Raw genomic sequence first — 20,448 nt, 5'->3', positions numbered from 1 at the left:
TAATATTCAACAATATTATCTGCATGCATTGCCTGAGCTGGCTATATAGATAAATTAACTAAATTAATACTTTTTTTTTGACAGAAATGAAATGAATCACTGAACTTACTTCTCTGTTGCTTAATATTAAATTATATATTGCGTTATTATTCTCCCACAAGTGCATGATTTCTGTACAGTGTATATTTAGTAATAATATCTGGCAACCTCGATGTCCGTCACACAAGCGCAAATGCTGCTGGGTGAATCGACATGATGGTGGACTGCATCTATAAGCCACTTTTAAAGGACGACGGAGTTGGACAGAGAGATGTTTCGATCTAGTTGCGTTGTGGGCTTGCAAAGTGATGCCGCACTCAGTATAAGACTCATCCTATACTGAAAAGGAAGTGGGATAAAGACGTTCCCCAGCTTGAAAACGGTTTGTTTGGGATCGTTTCTGAAAACATGGCAATGTCCCTAAACCAAGCCTGCAGGAGTCTTGCTCTGTCTACGTGGCTGCTGTCCTTTTGCTTCGTGCATTTGCTGTGTTTGGACTTCACAGTGGCAGAGAAAGAGGAATGGTACACTGCTTTCGTCAACATCACTTACCTGGACCCGGTGACATCTCAAATGAAGACAGAAAAGAGTGAATGTGGCAGATATGGGGAGCACTCTCCTAAAAGAGATGCCAGGGGCTTTGTGTTCATGCCATCTCATCTGCTGGACAGACAGGCATGTAACAGTAACACTAAATTCCCCCTTGCCCATCCCAACGTCCCATGGATAGCACTGATATCCAGAGGAAACTGTACCTACAGGGAGAAGATCCGACAAGCTGCCGCTCTCAATGCATCTGCTGTGGTCATTTTCAATGTGGGCTTCAGTAACTCTAATGACACCATTACAATGCCACATCACGGTAAGAGGACACAACTCTCTTTTCTTCTGAATTTGCTCTCCAATGGAATTTTGCCTATTAACTAATGCTAAAAGTACAAATTGTGCATAGTATCCCAAGTTAATGAGGATATTCATTGATCACTTTCATTGATCAACTTTATGTCCCACTTAAAGAAGTAGTTCACTTTAAAAAAAAAAACTTTTGCTGATAATTTACTCACCACCATGTCATTCAAGATGTCCATGTCTTTCTTTCTTCTGTCGAAAAGAAATTTTTTGATGAAAACATTCTAGGATTTTTCTCCATATAATGGACTTCAATGGGAACCAAACGATTCAAGGTCCAAATGAGAGTTTCAGTGCAAACTGTTCAAAGGGTTTTAATCGATTCCAGATGATGAATAAGGGTCTTATCAAGCGAAATGATCGCTCATTTAAAAAATAAATAAAAAAAAGTTTAAGTTTTATAAGCACAAATGTTCGCCTTGCTCTGTTCTGTGGCGCACGTTTGTGACTCTCCTGTTCGAACTCGTTCATCAAAATGAACAAATCTTTTTTCGAGTCATGACTTAAAGGGTCCTAGATAAGGCCCTTATTCATCGTCTGGAATCGTTTTAAAGCCCTTTGAACAGTTTGTAGTTTTTACTGAAACTGTCTTTTGTACCTTGTACCGTTTGGTTCCCATTGAAGTCCATTATATGGAGAAAATCCTGGAATGGTTTCATCAAAAACCTTCATTTCTTTTCGACTGAAGAAAGACAGACATCTTGGATGTCATGGGGGTGAGTACATTATCAGCAAAAGTTTTTTTAAAAAGTGAACTTCTCCTTTAACGGGTTAGTTCATCCAAAAATGAAAAAAAATTCTTACCCCCATTTCCAACTTTTGTTCATCTTCATGTTCGTCTTTTCGTTAAAGCTATTGCCTGATCATAACCCTTTTTTTTCCCAGATATTACTCTGACCTTTTCTTTTTTGTAATGTCTCTCAGCCATCTCTCCTTCTACAGTCTTTCTTCAAATCTTGCTCACTCTCTTCTCCCCCATCATGAGTGGGTTTGCCCCCTAGCCCTACTGCTGATTGGTTCATTCTCTCCTCTCATTGGACACGCCCCCTTCTGTCATTGACCCACGCTCTCCTTCCGTCATTGACCCACGCTCTCCTTCCCAATCATGAGTGGACACGCCCCTTACTGCTGATTGGCTACCAGTGTTGTGCTGCTCTAACCGATCCACTTCCATTAGTCATGAAGAGCAACAGTGTTCAGACCGAATATTCTGCATGGTTAAAGCAGATATATGCCTTTTTTATGTTACAAGTAGTTCACCCAAAAATCATCCTTATTATCCCCACCCTTAACCTTATTATTATAACCCTCTGGTTTTCTTTACAACATCCCATCAGATAACATTTAGTGAGAATGTTAGCATAACAATGTCATCCTACAATATTTGCAATAGGGAAGTCCTTCCAAATTCGAAGAGAGCCTATGCCAATAGTTTCAGAAAGTCTCTATTCTCTCTTCCCAGTCTATAAAATGTTTATTTTCGTGCCAAATTTGCTTTCATCACTTCTCAAAAATACTTCTTCCTTTTTTTTTTGAGTAATGAAAATGGAAAATCATCTGAGAAACTCTTTTGCCCATGAGCATTACACGTACATCAGGGATCAACACATCTGGATTCAACATTTCAACTTAGGCTTGAGATGTTAAAGTTTCACATACTTGAACAACAGCCTAAACACACAATCTGGCTGTGTTACAGTTCAGTCCAGCTGTTCTGATTTTAAGGAGGAAATAACAAACAGACGCAAACAGGAAGTTATGATCCCAAAGCGATGTGTGCAGTCTTCAGTTTCAAATGATAAATGTTAGGTGATGCTACACATGTCCTGCAGACTTTAACAGAATGGTGCAGAAGACATGCATTGAAAAACTGCCCCCCTTGAAAGAAGCAAAAGCACTGAAATATAGTTTAAATGTAAAAATATCAAACCACTAAAAACATTACAAAGGATCTTGAAAACAGACAGAATTGCCCAAGTTGAAAAAAGCATTATTTAGACAATTTAATGCATGTATTCAAATTCACGCTATTCGTGCTGTAATTAGTTTTTTTATTTCTTAACTTTAGAATTTTATGTGCTGATATGAATACTGTATATTGGATGGATAGATGGATGGATGAATGGATAGATAGAGGGTTAGATGGATGGATTGACTGACATTGATGGATGGATTATTAGATGGATGATGGATGGATGGATAGATGATTAGAAGGATGGTTGGATAGAGTGACAGACATGGATGGATGGATGGATGGATGGATGTATAGAGGATTGGTTGGATGAATGGATGGAGAGACTGACAGACGGATTGATGAACGGATGGATGATGAATGGATTGATGGATAGATAATTAGAAGGATGGATGGATAGACTGACAGACAGGTGGATGGAGGATGGATAGACAGATGGATGGATGATAGATGATTGGATGGATGGATTGATAGATGGATGGATGATAGGATGGATAGATAGACTGACGGATGAATGGATGGCTGATTGGATGGACATACAGATGGATGGATGGACGGATGGATGGATAGATGGTTGATAGATGATTAGATAGACTGACGATGGATATTGGATGGATGGATGGATGGATGTTGGATTATTGGATGGATGTTGGATGATTGGATGGATGGATGGATGATGGATGTTGGATGATTGGATGGATGGGTGTTGGATGATTAAATTGATGGATGGATGATTAAATGGATGGATGGATGTTGGATGGTTGGATGGATGTTGGTTGGATGATTGGATGGATGGGTGTTGGATGATTAAATGGATGGATGGGTGGATGGATGGATGCATGTTGGATGATTAAATGGATAGATGGATGAATGTTGGATAATTAAATGGATAGATGGATGAATGTTGGATGATTAAATGGATAGATGGATGAATGTTGGATGATTGGATGGATGTTGGATGATTAAATGGATGGATGAATGTTGGATGGATGGATTGATAGATGCTTAAATTCTACTGATAAAGTAAGTTTACAAGCTGCTTAATTAAAAAAAGACTAAATCCATGAAATGATCCCATGATGGAACCTCCAAAAGTTTCTGTAAATGAAGCGCCTGGCAGATTCTGTGTAGCACCTTTCCTTCTAAAAACGTGTGTAAGTTTGACATTTACTGATGAGGATTGTGTTCGACAGTGCAGCGTTGGTGTGTTGTGAAGTACATCGCTAATTTGAGATTTGAACCCCACGTCGTTCCTCCAGGTACGGGCGATGTGGTGGCGATCATGATTCCCGAGCCCAAAGGCCGACAGATCGTGGCCCTGTTGGAGAAGAACATAACGGTGGCCATGCACATCAGCATCGGCACGAGGAACCTGCAGAAGTACGTGAGCCGCACCTCTGTGGTGTTCGTCTCCATCTCCTTCATCGTCCTGATGATCATCTCTCTCGCGTGGCTGGTCTTCTACTACATCCAGAGGTTCCGCTACGCCAACGCTCGAGACCGCAACCAGGTGCTGTAGAGCCACGCCAACAACACAACCTTTACACCAAAAACCTTAAAGTGAGTCATTTCAGTATAGCATGATTCATGTCTCTTGCAGAGGCGACTGGGTGACGCTGCAAAAAAGGCCTTAAGCAAGTTACAAGTACGGGCCATCAGGAAGGGGGACAAGGTTTGCTTTTCTCTTCAATGCAATAATGTGATATTAAGTCTCTTCTGCTCACCAAGGCTGTTTATTTGATACAGTAAAAACTCTAATATTGTGAAATAATGTTTCAATTTAAAATAGCTGTTTTCTATGGAAGCTTGTTTCCGCCACTGAATAAAAATATGAAATTATTTTTTTTTTAAATGTGACTTTTTATTGCAATTGCGAGATATAAAGTCGCAATTCTGAGAAATAGTCGCTATAGAATTGACTTATAGAATTGACTTATAAAGTCTTATCAATTCTGACTTTATAACACGCAATTGCGACTTTATATCAATCAATTCTGATTTTATACCTCGCAATTCTGAAAAAAAATTCAAAAAATAATTGCGACTTTTTATCGCAATTGCGAGATATAAAGTCGCAATTCTGAGAAATAAGGTCGGAATTGCGAGATATAAATTTGCAATTATGAGAAATAAAGTCGCTATAGAATTGACTTATAAAGTCTGTCTTTAAAACACGCAATTGCGACTTATATCAATCAATTCTGATTTTATACCTCGCAATTCTGAGAAATTTTTTTTTAAATAATTGCGACTTTTTATCGCAATTGCGAGATATAAAGTCCCAATTCTGAGAAACAAGGTCGCAATTGTGAGATATAAATTCGCAATTATGAGAAATAGTTGCTATAGAATTGACTTATAGAATTGACTTATAAAGTCAATTCTGACTTTATAACACGCAATTGCGACTTTATAGCAATCAATTCTCATTTTATACCTCGCAATTCTGAGAAGAAATTTTTTACAAATAATTGCGACTTTTTATCACAATTGCGAGATATAAAGTCGCAATTCTGAGAAATAAGGTCGCAATTGCGAGATAAATTCGCAATTATGAGAAATAAAGTCGCTATAGAATTGACTTATAAAATCAATTTATAATCAATTTATATATCAATTCTGACTTTATAACACACAACTGCGACTTTATATCAATCAATTCTGACTTTATATCTCGCAATTCTGAGAAAAAAAGTCAGAATTTGGAGTTTGAAAAAAAAGTCGCAATTACCTATTTTATTTTTCATTCTGTGGCTGAAACAAGCTTCCATGTGAATATATAGTAAAATGTAAGTTATTCCTGTGATCAAAGCATCATTACTCCGGTTTTCAGTGTCACATGATGATCCTTCAGAAATCATTCTAAAATGCTGACTTGATCCTCAAGAAACATTTCTGATTATTATCAAGGTTAAGAACAGTTGTGCTGATGAATATTTTTATAGAAACTGATTGTTTCAAGATTCTTCGATGAATAGAAAGTCCAAAAAAACAGCATTTATTTGAAATTTAAATTGTTTGTAACATTATAAATTACTAAACTATCACTTTTGATCAATTTGATGTGTCCTTCAACATCATACTGACCTCAAATATTTGAACACCGGGATAAAACGTTTTGTTATGATTCAAAATTCTTATTGCCAGAATCACGTTTGAAGGGAAAATGATAAAAGCTTATATAAAACAAAAAGCAACTCCCCAATGACGCTTGCGATGTGTGCCGTTTGATCTGTTGTCTGAATCCTTTCCTGTAACACCCATCTGTGATTCAATCTCACTTTATGACTATGTTCCCATCTGCTTCTAATGGAGATTTCAGGGAAGTGTACACATAATGTCGCCCACGTGCGGTTACTCACTACATTTATCGGCCCCGTTTCTAGGAAACCGAGTCGGACTTTGACAACTGCGCAGTGTGTATCGAAGACTACAAACCTAATGACGTCGTCAGGATTCTGCCGTGTCGGTAAGATTTCAGGCAAACATAATAGTAGTATGAAATTATGAATTCTGATTCTGCTTAAAACTATGCATGGTGCATTATTAGTCTAGGTAGCGTTAGTTGGCCGAATTGAAGTTCAACCAAAAACTATTGAACTAAAGCCATCATCTTTTAATCTGTGCAACTTTAAGTGGTTTTTTTTTTTACAATAGTGCAACATCGATATGAACATTACAATGTGTCTAGTATACAGAAATAGATCACTTTTAGAGCTCTCTGTGGTAATAATTAATGTGTCTTCTGCATGAATTAGTTTGTTACCTTTTGTTAGTTTTTACAGTTTATCAGTTAAAAAAACTTTTGCTGATAATTTACTTACTCTTTCTTCAGTCGAAAACAAATTAAGGTTTTTAATGAAAACATTCCTGCATTTTTCTCCATATAATGGACTTCAATGGGAACCAAATGGTTCAAGGTCCAAAAGACAGTTTTAGTGCAAACTGCAAACTGTTCAAAAGGCTTTAAACGATTCCAGACGATGAATGAGAGTCTTATCAAGCGAAACGATCGCTCATTTAAAAAAAAAAAAACAAAGTTTAAGTTTTATAAGCTCAAATGTTCGCCTTGCTCTGTTCTGTGATGCGCGTTCGTGACTCTCCTGTTCGAACTCGTTCATCAAAACGAACAAATCTTTTCCTGCGTCAATTCATTCATTTCGTTCGTTGAATCAACCAAATAACACGAAAAAAGATTCGTTCATTTTGATGAACGAGTTCGAACAGGAGAGTCACGAATGTGCGTCACAGAACAGAGCAAGGCGAGCATTTGTGCTTATAAAACTTAAACTTTGTTATTTATTTTTTAGATGAGCGATCGTTTCACTTGATAAGACCGTTATTCATCGTCTTGAATCATTTAAAGCCCTTTGAACAGTTTGCAGTTTGCACTGAAACTGTCTTTTGGACCTTGAACCGTTTGGTTCCCATTGAAGTCCATTATATGGAGAAAAATTCTGGAATGTTTTCATCAAAAACCTTAATTTCTTTTGACTGAAGAACAAAAGACATGGACATTTTGGATGACATGGGCGTGAGTAAATTATCAGCAAAAGTTTTTTTAAAGTGAACTACTCTTTTAAGGATGTAACTGTTTTGCTAAAATAGCCAATACAAAGACGCATTTAAAACCGTTTTAACGCATTAAATGCATAAAAGAGGTCTTCTTATGCTCTTACAAAGTATTGATTTTGTTTTTAAGGTCTACTTGAATGTTTCCAAAACACAGTTTTTCACATATTCTCCATTGTTGCAGCCCCTCTCTTCCCAGTCTGTCAGTATCACTCGGTTTAGTTACTGTCTCTATGAAGCCCCGCCTTCTGAAAAGCACAATGTGCTCTGATTGGTTGGCTGGACTAGTGTGTTGTGATTGGTGAACTCTAACAAACCCCGCCCATTTATTTAGCATGCCTTGGGCGGGAATTATTTAAATGAGGAATATTATGACATGCTCCCGACAGGAAACTCAAGACTGCAATGGGGGCGTTTCAGGGAGTTCAGAAACAGTGACACTGAGAGGGACTTTTGAACTTTTCAGACCTTTTTCATACTCAAACAGCAACATCACACACTAAAAAAAAGCATAATAGGTCCTCTTTCAAATGTGTTTCGGGTCTGTTTGAGTAAGTAACTGTGCTGTTCTTGTCAGTCATGTCTTCCATAAGACTTGTGTGGACCCTTGGCTACAGGACCACAGAACCTGTCCCATGTGCAAAATGAACATCCTTAAGGCTCTGGGCATCCCGGTAAGAGTAGAAGCATGCCATGGCCTTTACATGTGACCTTGTGTTTTGCTAGAAATAAGCTGTAATTTTCCGTTCAAACAGCCCAATATAGACTGTTCTGATGACATGCCTCCTGATTATGAGATGTCCATCAGCGGGCCGCCCACCAATCCTGTGACGGGGGCTAGTGAGGTCTCCGTGGGCGAGAGCTCGGTGGTCCTGGACCCAGCGCTCAGAACAACGGGCCTGTCACACATTTACCTCGAGATGGACTCGTTCCCGTTCCCGCCAGCCGGAGAGAGCCGCCACATCGCCAGCAGTGAGTATATGAACTGAATGTTCATTATTTCAAGTAGGGATGGGCAACGATTAATCGCATCCAAAATAAAAGTTTGTGTTTACATAATATATGTTTGTGTAGTGTGTATAATTAATTTGTATATATAAATACCCACACATGCATGTATATATTTTATATATGAAGAGTTCAGATGCAAAAGCCTCTAAATGCCATTTGAAATTTTCTTCTTTAATGATGATTTTTGTCAAGCTTGTATATTTAAGTTCAGTGATTTCACTTAAATGGCAATGATAATTACCTATTAATTGTTATTTAAGTGAAATTACTGAACTTAAATATACAAGTTTGACAAAAATCATCATTAAAGATGAAAATTTCAAATGGCATTTAGAGGCTTTTGCATCTGAACTCTTCATATATATTTATTCAAAATTAATATTATATATAAATATAAATATTTGATATATTAATAACACATTTTTCTTAAATATATACATGCATCTGTGGGTATATATATGAAGAGTTCAGATGCAAAAGCCTCTAAATGCCATTTGAAATTTTCTTCTAAAATTATCATTTTTATCAAGCTTGTGTATTTAAGTTCAGTAATTTCACTTAAATGGCAATGAAGATTACCTATTAATTGTCATTTAAGTGAAATCACTGAACTTAAATACACAAGCTTGATAAAAATGGTCATTTTAGAAGAAAATTTCGAATGGCATTTAGAGGCTTTTGCTTCTGAACTCTTCATATATACAAATTAATTATACACACTACACAAACATATATTATGTAAACACAAACTTTTATTTTGGATGCGATTAATCGTTGCCCATCCCTAATTTCAAGTAATTATTCATGAATACATTTTGTGACATACACTACTGTTTTTTGAACAAAAATAAGTTCTATTGTGAAATATTATTACGTTTTTGTAATACATGTTAAAATATAATGTATTCCTGTGATCAAAGCTGAATTTTCAGCATCATTACTCCAGTCTTCAGTGTCACATGATCCTTCAGAAAGCACGCTAATATGATGATGTGATGCTCAAGAAACATGATCGTTATCAGTGTTGAAAACCGGTTTGCTGCATTAATTTATAAATTATAAATGTCTTTAATGTGATCAATTTAATGCAACCTTGCTGAATAAAAGTGGTCAATTTCTTTCAAAAAGTGTACTGTCCCCAAACTTTTGAAAGGTAGTGCATCCTAAATATTCATAATTCACAGTTCTCACGGTCAAAGAAAACCTTGAAATATTAGGACATTTAAAAAAAAAAAATTAGAAACGTTGTTTTTATTTTTTATTATACCGAATGAATTTAGAATTGCTATTTTGTCGATACAATTTTTTTTTTTTTAAATCCTTACAACTGGACATTTTATAGAAGATCATTATTCCAAAAAATGGGAATTTTTGGAATAATTTTGTTATTTTAAAAAAAATGTTTAGTTAAAATAAAACTCAAAAGAGGGAAAATGTCCTAATAAAGAAATGTTTCCACATAATGCATAATGCTAAAAGGAATTTTAATTCTGACATCTCTTCGATCTGGATTTGATTATTCAGTTCACTTCTGTGTGATCTACTTTCAGCTCTCTTATATTTAGGTCATTTTTTTTTTTTGGTATCGTTTGGCAAATAAAAGCACAGCCTGTCCTGGTTCTCCATCGCAGCTCTAGTCAGATTAATAGACTAGATTAGTTTCTGCTCACAAGCACTGCAAATAACTCCAAGCTTCAAAAGGACAAAAAACACCATGAAAGTAATCTATCCCTCCACCGAAGCTCTGAAATCTCATTCACGTTTTTATTCCGATTCAAAAATGACGCCTCACACTAGATTTGGCGCCAGAACGGCATTTTGTGATGTTCTGTGTTGTTTCAGGCGAGCACCAGCCCTCCATGAGCAACGATTCAGACACCTCACTCATCATGCCAGCGGAGCTCGTCCCGTCCGAGGTAGAGCTTCACTCCGATCCAGAGCAGGACGATGTGAAGTCCTGAAGATCACCGAAGCCTCTTGTTGCCATAAACGAAGCAGGAATGCAGCGGGACGGTAAAAGAGCACGAGAAATGAAATGAACTATAAAAACAGCTTGCTTGTCCTCATCCTCTTGGCTTTAGCAACCTCATGTTCAGAGCTTGACCAGAAAATGCCACATGGTCCTAAGAGGGATGTTTTCGTGGAAAATTTTGACTGTTTCAACTTCCCTATGGGATCACTGCCAGTACAAACCAGTAAATTCCAAACTCAATAGATGTAATGCATCGAGGAATGTGGCCTACAGTTGCTTTGAGTGTCTAAAGCGTTTAGCATGTGCTCTAACTAGTGTCGTCTCACAGACGCTATTTGTGCTTATCGTACGCAGGGCGCTATTTTTGCATTTCGATGTATCAAATCAAGCCACAACGACATGATCTTCCCTATGAAGTAGAACCCAGTTTATTGATATGGTGAGTGTTTTAGCAGCCGTATCCAGAGAGGCGGGGCTTGTATGCCACAAAAGCACAGTTAAAGCACATTCTTTCCACTAGTTTTGTCTTGACCAAGTATTGTCATCTATAGAAAGTCTCAGGCCACATGCACACTGCTGAATAAAATGTGTGTCACTCCGGTTTTGGAATGCTTAAAGGGATAGTTCACCCCAAAATGAAAAATTAGCCCATGATTCACTCCTCTTTCAGTTCAATCTTCTTTCAGTTGAACACAGTCTTAGGGCCCTATCTTGCACCCGGCGTACACTGACGCATGTATCATTCCTATTTTGCACCCGCGCAAAGCGGGCTTTTCCCGCCAGAAGCACGTTGGTAAACTAGGAAATGAACTTGCGCTCCCTGGGCGGGTCGGCCCAATAAGGAGGCGTGTTTCGGCGCAAATAATCCCTAGTGCTATTTTACAGTTCTAGAAAACAATTGCGCCAATGACCAGAAAACACCTAGTCTAAAGTCAGCAGCGCGTTGCGTGTTCTGCATAAGGCAGGATTCACATATAGCGCCTAAAAATGCGTAGAAAAGCCGCATTCTTCTTTTTCCAAAGCGCTAGGGCGGTTGCGCTCCGGTTGGTTCTTGTCACGTGACCTACTGTGTGCTTATGGTGCGCTTGCGGCATTCTGAAAAGTTGAGATGTTTTTTTTTTCTCAATGCAGCGCGGACACGCTTGGGAAAAAATGCGCTTGGAAAAAATGATCGTCAATGCCACTAAAGCCTGTGGTTGTTGTTACACGTTCGGCCCACTAGAGGGACATCTAACATTACTACAATAAACATTTAGGGGCTGTTTACACCTGGCCACTTCATGCGTTTTCTCAGATCGGATAGTTCAGATTTATCAAAACGATTCCATTTACACCTGCTCACATAAATGTGTTTTTGCAAAACAGATATAAATCCGATCTTGAATTCCCACGCTATATACAGATGTAATGAAGTGCAAATCACCGAAAGCAACAGATTTGAGCTGCATTTTATTAATCATCGGCTAATTTCAAAATCAGCAAAGACAGCAATAAGGGAGAGTGGCAACAGCCCTGGCAATATCATTTCATTCCTTTACTTTTAATGAAGATGGTAGTGTTAAGCGTCTGCGACTTACTTTCACTTTGATTTGCGATAGATTGCGGCACGTTGGCTTGATGAATAGGGGCTCAGATCTGAGGTGATGTGATCGTCATATTGCGTCGGAAGTTCTGGGAGTCTCCCGCATATTGATAGAGTCTCCCTGATGGCGGCAAATTAGGTAAAATCTCCAGGAATCCGCGCATAGCGCGCGGCGCGTGCATGGCAGAGAGGGAGTGAACGAGACCTTGCGAATGTGCCATGCGAAAGCTAGTCCCGCGCTCTCCTATGTTAATAAGAAAGCGATAAGGGGCCGTTTACACCTGGTCACTTCGGAAGTATATATTTATTTTTAAATAGCAATTTTCGAATAGTAACTTTAGCATTCGAATAGTATTGATTTTTTTTTTTTTTTTTTTTAATATTCGAATTTCGGAATTCGTTCCAACAGCTCTAGCGCATACCGCACGACTGCATTTGAAAAAAACTAATTTGAGCGCGCAAAAGATGTGATATGTGAACAGGCCCTAATGCTATTTTAAGCGCGCATGCATGGCCATAATGTAGCGGTTTCCCCAACCAGAGCAGTGTGCTATATTTAATATTTCTTAAATGTTTCCCTATCTTTTTATTTTGCATTAATGTCTTCATAGGCGTTTTCTTTTTTTAAAGTTAGCCCCAGTTTAAAGGGAAGAGTGACTGAATTGCGATCTGACGCTACGCGTTTGTTCAAAAAACGTTTTCTTTGTCCTTATTTTTGCTATTTTGTTTGGTTTCTGCAGAAATCGCACATGTAACGTTTATGAGGCAGCAAGAAAAGCACTTTGCTCAAATTTCAGCTGCTCACGACACTGAAGGATAGTAAACCACGCGTTTTAAATGACCGGTTCTTTTTATCATCCACAATGGGAAAGTGAAAGACTATTGAATGGTTATTTTGATATCAAAGGGTTTATTTTTCTAAAAAAAAAAAAAAGAAAATAAGAAAGACTAAAGAAAAAACAAAGGACACCGTACAGTACGTGAAGATAAACATTGTTGAAACACCCCTTTTAAATATTAATGTTTTATTATTATAGTTTTCCCTTTATATGCAGTATATCAATATTGTGATCATGTAGCCTGTTAATGTTGAATACACACTGGCTGTTTACAGTGTGTCTGAGTATATCAGCCAACCTTTTATCTGTTCTTTATTAATATTCTTTTATTTGAATTTCAACTAATTATTATTAACTTCATTGGGTATAAAGCCGTTTTGTTCTGGTGTTTAAATATTTTTCTCAATGAGAGAGACCGTGTCTCATGTCCTTCCCCAGTTAAACGCCCTCATACCCAGAATGCACTCCTGCGGTCATATGGGCTGATGAATGTTCAGCACACTAAACCAAAGCTTCAGCACATATGTTTCTTGTGTCAGGATAGGTGGATATGGCGTGTATTCACATCTGGCCGGCACTAACGATCGAACGATCATCATGATGGATGTAAACGTGACTGAACTGGGATCAGTCGCTGAGCTGTGGGAACAGCGCTGGGGTCTGTGATCCTGATATATATATATATTTAGTAATATTTAACGTAAAGGCTTGTGCAGTGTTATGCGCATCTGTCGGCCAAAAAGCACATGAGATTTCCCGGAGATCTGCAGATTTATTTTATCGTAACTTTAGTCTGGCATGAAACTGTTGTTTTAGAGGAATTTTCTAAGATTACATGATAGTGTGTTTTCTTTCAATCATATCAGTCTAGGAGTCATTTGGTGAGCAGTCATATCGTGTATTTTGTTATTTATTTTTCCTCCTTAGGGAAATCATTTACAATATTTGTGTCCTGTCCGTGCCTTTAAGACTATGTAAACGGCCTCTTCACATGTGAGAGGCACATTACTGAAGCAGCTGGTGCTGAAATCTTGTTCAAAATGTTTTCATCAAGATGATCAAGGAAAATGATATCCCCTTTATAGGAACTGATCTACATGTCTATGTGTTGTTGTTGGCCGAGGTGAATGACTGCTGTTTATTAATAAATAAATCCCAACTGAAAGCTTTGGTGTAAAGACTGATTTATCAAGCTCATATGTATTTTATTTGCTCGATAACCTTCCCTAATTTATACAATTGGACTTGGTTTGCCATGAATGGTATTGCAGTAAAATTACCTGCTTTTTATTGGCAGAATGACAATTAGAGAAAGGCAAACGATGTAGAACTTAAGTGTGTGAAACTTACCAGAAATGTCACTTGGTTATTGCGAAATAACAGATAAGATCAAGGTATATAGCGTCTTGGCCAAAAGAAAATACCTGCGGGCTTTGTTGCTTTGTTCAATAATCTTTAAAAAATGTTGTTTCCAGGAAGAAAAAAAAACGTATTACGTTTCCACTAAAACTGTTTTCAACATTGATAGTAATCAGAAATGTTTATTGAGCATCAAATCAGCATGTTAGAATGATTGAATGATCACGTATAAATAGTGCAAACGCAACATTTGATAAACTATCTATTATAAACTCAAGGTGGTGTACTAACAGTAGATGTATTAAAAACATAAATATGACTTCTTTTGAATAGATTTTCATTTATATATTTGTTATTAGGCTATATATTTTTAAATGTATTATAAAACACGAAGTTAGGGCTCCAACAAGCAATTATTCCCTGACATTTAATTGGCTTCACTACAACACATGGCAAGCTGGTATAACAGCCTGCTTTATTATTTAAAGGTGAAGTGTGTAAATCTAGTTAATCTTGGCGTTTAGTCGGCATAGAAATGAGACGTCTCATATTTAATGACTAAATTGTTGCATAACTGCCATTCGTCTTCCTCTAATGCTGTTCATCGGCGCGGAAAACAGCGTTGTGTTTCTGAGCAACAGTTAACATACAGATGACAGACTGGACTGTATGGGTCTTCATTTATGTCAGCCGGCTGACATCTGGTGCGGAAACCATTAAACACAATGACAAAGCTGTGTCAACAGAGCAACCGCCGCTTGAAGATGTTTCCATCATATCGACGGATGAAAGGTGAGAGTAATAAAAGAGACCCGGGTATGAATGCTATGTCAATGCTGCTTTTTAACAAGAGCACGTTTAGTTGCCAGACTTTAAATCCCCTTTTTTAACAGAGACGTGAAAATGCACTATCCAAACTTAAATACAGTAGCCTAGTAGTAATTCATCAACGTTTTATAGCTCAAGGTTGATCTGTATTTAAAGAAGACACTTAACATTGCTGAAAGCAATTCAAAAAATGAAAGGATAAAGTTTTGGACTCTAAACTTGCTAGAAGATCAAAGCCATATGTCTAATTTGTTTTCCAAATTTGAAGCTTGATTTTATATGGCGCTACCAGAAATAGCCACCGGGTGACACCCACAATCCACAATCTTAGTTCTCCTGTCACAAATTAATACATATGTGTCACAATATCTCGTTTATCATAAAATGGTGGCCAAATATGAAACATTGAGTCTTGGACCTTTCCAACGATATGTGTTTTGTCAAGTTTAGAAAAAGGTTTGATTAAAAAACTGAGGTGAAACATGACACTAGGGGGAGGAGTCCGCCAAAGGATTTAATACACTTAAAGGAGTAGTTCACTTTAAAAAAAATTTTTTGCTGATAATTTACTCACCCCCATGTCATCCAAGATGTCCATGTCTTTCTTTCTTCAGTCGAAAAGAAATTAAGGTTTTTGATGAAAACATTCCAGGATTTTTCTCCATATAATGGACTTCAATGGATGCCCAACTGTTCAGCTTTAAACGACAACAGACAATGAATAAGGGTCTTATCAAGCGAAACGATCGCTCATTTTAAAAAATAACAAAGTTTAAGTTTTATAAGCTCATTTTTGTTCATTTTTATGAACGAGTTTGAACAGGAGAGTTATGAACGCGCATCACAGGACAGAGCAAGGCGACCATTTGAGCTTATAAAACTTATTATTTTTATAATTTTTTTCATTTCGCTTGATAAGACCCTTATTCATCGTCTGGTGTATCCTTTACATCTTAAAACTTTAGAACCGAATGAAATTATTGGACGGACGTTTTTTTTGATCCTGAGACTTCCACAGAAGGTGTTGAAAATTTTTTAATGGGCTATTTAGAGCACTTCTATTATTGATTGCTATTATGTGTAGTTTCAACCAGAATATGCAAAGTGTTAATGAACTAAATGGATGCCATACCTTTAAATATCTGTCCTGAAGTATTTGTCCAAACATTAACATGTAATTGCATGCTTCGCTCCAGGGTATTAAAAGTGCAAAAATTCATTCTGAACACCATTGAGAATTGAGGCACTGAGAATTGGGAAAGAGAATTTGATGAAACCGATGGGGTGCGGACTGGATCCACTCCATTCCTAAAGTTTCCGAAGAAATATTTAGTTTGAGGTGCGGACTGATGTGGCAGTGAACCCGAGGTTACTCTGTGTTTCAGTCCTAGAGCGATCATGTCCGATTTTAGGGGAATATCAGGTTCATCGGAGACGTCCAATAGATTTCTTAGGCGTGCCAAAATAACACCACAGACACAGTTGGGAATTGGGATATGAAAGGAGTTGTGAAAAATTTGATAAACCAGAAGAGAAGTGTATCTATGCATCATCTTGTTACTAGTTTAATTCATTTTATAACTGTATCATATATCTCTTTTAATTGACTGTTTTAATTTTCCATGCTTTTATTTTGTCATTATTTGAATTCCTTACTGTAAAGCACTTTGATTTGCCATAGTGTATGAAATATGCGATATTGCCTTGCCTTGCCATTGTGCGACGAGTTTTTGGAGGGCACATTTTCTTCAGAAAATCTAGTTAGTGCTTTATCTGGCTGTGATCTTTGAGACATCAGATGTTGTCCAGGATGTGCCTCACCCTATTCTGGGGAATAGATGCAGTGTTTTTTGAATACCAGTCCAGAACGTTTCCTATTCTCAAACATCAGTATCAAACTCATGCTTGATATCTTGATGTCTTTGCAGGCTGATCCTTTTAAAATAGTCTTTTCCGCTCTTTAAACACAACCTCTGCTTTTTAGGTTTATCCTTTTGTTATGTCATGAGGATCTCAGCTTTGCACAGGCCGTTGTAACCCAAAAGCGTGGCCTCGATTTCCAACCTGTTCCTTATTATAGACCTACAGCCACCCTGCTTACGCTCTCACTTCAAGTGGATGGTGATGCGCTGATTTTGGATGTTCCCTCCACTGTGCAAACCAGATTTCTCTTTTATTTAAAAGTTAGCTAGAAAACCAGACGTCCTGCCAATTTCTGATCTTGAACCTTTCATAGTTTTGGGTTGATGTCAATAACTTGCCTCAACGTGCCCCTGCTGTTCTGTTATCAGGTTAAGTAAGCAGGCTGAGCTGTTTGGCTGCAACCCACTTCATTAATTACAGGAATGATTGTGGTGTAATTTTTGATGGTGGTCTCCTCCTCCTCAGTAACTCCTATCAGGCATGGTGATATTATCGATTCAATGTTAACCTGACATGGTCACCTGTCCAACATCAACATAAAGCTGTTGCAGTCGTATATGTTGTCCTTGCATGACCCATTGTTCTGCAATAGTGAAAATACTTACTCTTTCGGGAAAATATGTCTTTTAATAACACATGTCACTTAAAATCTAATAAATGTAGAGTGTTAGAGAAGTTATTTGAAATAGCTTGCAAAGCTACATGCTAATCATTCAAAAACCTGCTAGCTACAAAACTACACTGAAAACTGAAGGGACAATATCCTTTATAAAATGTAAAACTAACTAAAGTATTGATTAGTTATGATAAAAAGTAAAACTATTGCCAGTAAAAGCTGTATTTTGATAGACAAAAACAAGGCGGGGTTTTGAATAAATTAGCCTAAGTTAGACGTGTGACGGTACCAGAACAGGTGCTAACTGTTAGCCTCAGGAATACTCGAGGTTAATGTGTAGGCTACAGTAAATTGTATAGTAATTTACATAACCAAGTGAGAAAAGATATATAAGGACTTGAAACTGTGAACTATTTTTTATTTTACCTTATCGATCGGACGTTGGAGAGAGAGCGAACCATTTAGAACGAATCGATTCACTAGAATGAATTGGACTGGTAATAGGCAGAGCCGTTAAGACGAACCGATTCTTTAAAATGAATATGTTCTTTGCAGATGCCTCTGTTATGGCTGCTGTTCAGAATATTACTTTGATAATTGCCTAAAGACACACTGCCCTCTTGTGGAGGCCACTTTTGTCTCTCACATCAGCACTGAACTTTAAAATATCTTCAGTTGTTTGTCTTTTTGTTTGTTTTTTATCATTACTTAGCTGCACCAGACAACTGACTTAGCCTACTTTGTTATTCATACTGTTATTCATTGTCATCGTTAACCTCAGTATATTATGTATTTACATCTTTGCATGTTTTTGTTTTATGCATTGAAGGCCATAGCAAGGGTCTAGCTAACCAGATGATGCAGACAATGTCTGTTATCTGGCAACATTATTTAATATACAGTATATATATATATATATATATATATAAATATTATTATTATTATTTTTATTTTTATTTATTTTTTATTTTTTTGTTCGGCAGGAAAAAAAAAACGTCCCATACAGGTTTAGAACAACTTGAGTGTGTGTAAATGATGACAGGATTTTTATTTTGGGGTAAACTATCCCTTTAAACTATGCCTTGCCTTGAAGTACTAAAATGACTAAAACTCAAGTTGAAATATATTTTACATTGTTCCATTCTCCAGTTAAGAGGTCCCTTGCCTGAAAAAGGTTTACGATTAACACGGCCACATTAGTGGTTTTCCCGGCTGTAACATCAGTACATTTGTCATTACAGTATATGAAGTGTCTGCTGTCATGAGACGTGTGACACACTTCTGCATCTGACAGAACATCTCCAGAACTGAAACATCCATGTAAACAACAAAGTTGTTGTGTTATTTAATATGAAGTGGATTAGTCCATAACAGATTCGCTCTGGTTTTCATTGTATCAGATAACTGTACATTCAGACTGAGGTCATAAATGAGTCACATGTTCTTATAGATGTGTCATACAAGCTAAATTAGAACAAGTACAGATTTCACAGTTTCATTCTTGGTAATGTTTTTGTGTGTGGTGAACAGACATTTGAAGGGAAAGTCATTAGTTATAAAGAAATCCCTCAAAACAACCCCTAACATGCACATGTTCAGTCAAAGCTTTTCAATTCACACCATGCTTTACCTTGAAAATATGCATAAAATATATAATGGAACAGACCACAGTAGTATTAATATTCCTGCTGGGAAATAAACTAATTTAATTTAGATTTAGACGTCCAAATTAAGCCTCATGATGATTTAACACATTCTGATGTAATGCTCGCAACCTTCGCTCAGGATGTTTCTGAAAAAGTAGGTAGTTCCATATGTAACATAGAAAAGTCCCACATTATTATTATATTAAGTAAGAAAATGGATGACTAGGAAATGAAACACAAATTAGTCATTGAGAGCCGACCTGATCTCAAGCTGACTACGGACTTTACTTTTGAAGGGAATTTTGTAAGATTTTTTTTTTCTTTCATTTTTTTGGAATTATCCAAACAAAAAAAAAGTCCAAGTTGACGTTAGAACACTTCATTTTTTATTTTATTTTTACAAACTTTTCACTTTTACATCCTGCTTAAAGTCACAATGAAATCCAAATGGATTCAAAAAATCTTTTTTTATTGAATATTGCAGTATTTATTATAAATTATTTAAATTATATTAAATAATATATAAATTAAATTATATAAATTAATTATTTATTTTTATGACACTGGCATACTTGTTTCTGATTGGCCGACATTCTGCTGCAAATGTTTTCTTTAAGCTAATAAGCTAATCTAAGCGAGAAGGTTTATTTTGCTGACTATTCATTATCACTTATTCCAAGGTCACACCACTTTCCTTTTTAGCCTCCTCAGAGCCGCCAACGCAAGCTTGTTAGTTGTTTGTTTTCTTGCTGTGGTTTGGCTAAGAAAAGAGCTTGATCTGTCTCACCCACGAGCGGCTGATGAACCCCCCAGCAGAAGCTCAGCAACAGATGCATGATGCTGCATGCTCCTCTGTTTTCCTGTCGTTGTGGTTGTTAATGCGGCTGTTTTTCTTTGTCCTTTTGAACTTCAAGCTGTCCCACCTGTCATGTCGAGCAGGGGTGTTAACCCTAAATGACACGGCGGTTAGCCAGGTGGAAAAATACACTTCAGATCGTATCACGTACTTGTAAACCCACACGACGGGGAAACACCTCATGCAAACATCAGCATGTGTTTTATTTACTTGGCCTAGTTGTGTAGACTGCGTGTTTTACCTTTACCCAACTGGCTAAAAGTCAATTGCAAAAATAGAATTAGTGTCCTTTTGTTGTAAAATATCAATTGGAAATTCATGACA

At 37.1% G+C, this 20,448-nt stretch overlaps 1 protein-coding gene across 2 annotated transcripts; it reads left to right on the top strand.

Annotated features, from left to right (window-relative positions):
- Positions 1 to 89: 89 nt before the first annotated feature.
- rnf150a (ring finger protein 150a) lies at positions 90 to 14,061 on the top strand. 2 transcript variants are annotated; one of them, XR_016168795.1, is made up of 8 exons: positions 90 to 901; positions 4,180 to 4,430; positions 4,521 to 4,592; positions 6,307 to 6,389; positions 8,070 to 8,166; positions 8,248 to 8,464; positions 10,346 to 10,516; positions 13,441 to 14,061. XR_016168795.1 is itself a non-coding variant. In XM_039685775.2 (7 exons), exons 1-7 carry the CDS (start codon positions 448 to 450, stop codon positions 10,462 to 10,464), a joined length of 1,293 nt encoding a protein of 430 aa, XP_039541709.2. In that variant the 5' UTR covers positions 91 to 447; the 3' UTR covers positions 10,465 to 14,061. The 2 variants fall into 2 exon arrangements, 1 of the variants encoding a protein (XP_039541709.2); XM_039685775.2 differs by having other exon boundaries at positions 91 to 901; positions 10,346 to 14,061.
- The last annotated feature ends 6,387 nt before the right edge of the window (positions 14,062 to 20,448 follow it).

This window comes from Pimephales promelas, chromosome 6 (genome assembly GCF_988280905.1).
Source record: "Pimephales promelas chromosome 6, fPimPro1.hap1.1, whole genome shotgun sequence".
NCBI lineage: Eukaryota > Metazoa > Chordata > Actinopteri > Cypriniformes > Leuciscidae > Pimephales > Pimephales promelas.
This window is presented reverse-complemented; position numbering and strand designations above follow the sequence as displayed.

Bases quoted from the DNA above. Each gene is read 5' to 3' on its own strand.
- rnf150a (XM_039685775.2), top strand. From the start codon at position 448: ATGGCAATGTCCCTAAACCAAGCCTGCAGGAGTCTTGCTCTGTCTACG. The intron at 6,390-8,069 runs GTAAGATTTCAG...TGTTCTTGTCAG, and splicing joins GTCAGGATTCTGCCGTGTCG to TCATGTCTTCCATAAGACTT. The intron at 8,167-8,247 runs GTAAGAGTAGAA...CCGTTCAAACAG, and splicing joins TTAAGGCTCTGGGCATCCCG to CCCAATATAGACTGTTCTGA.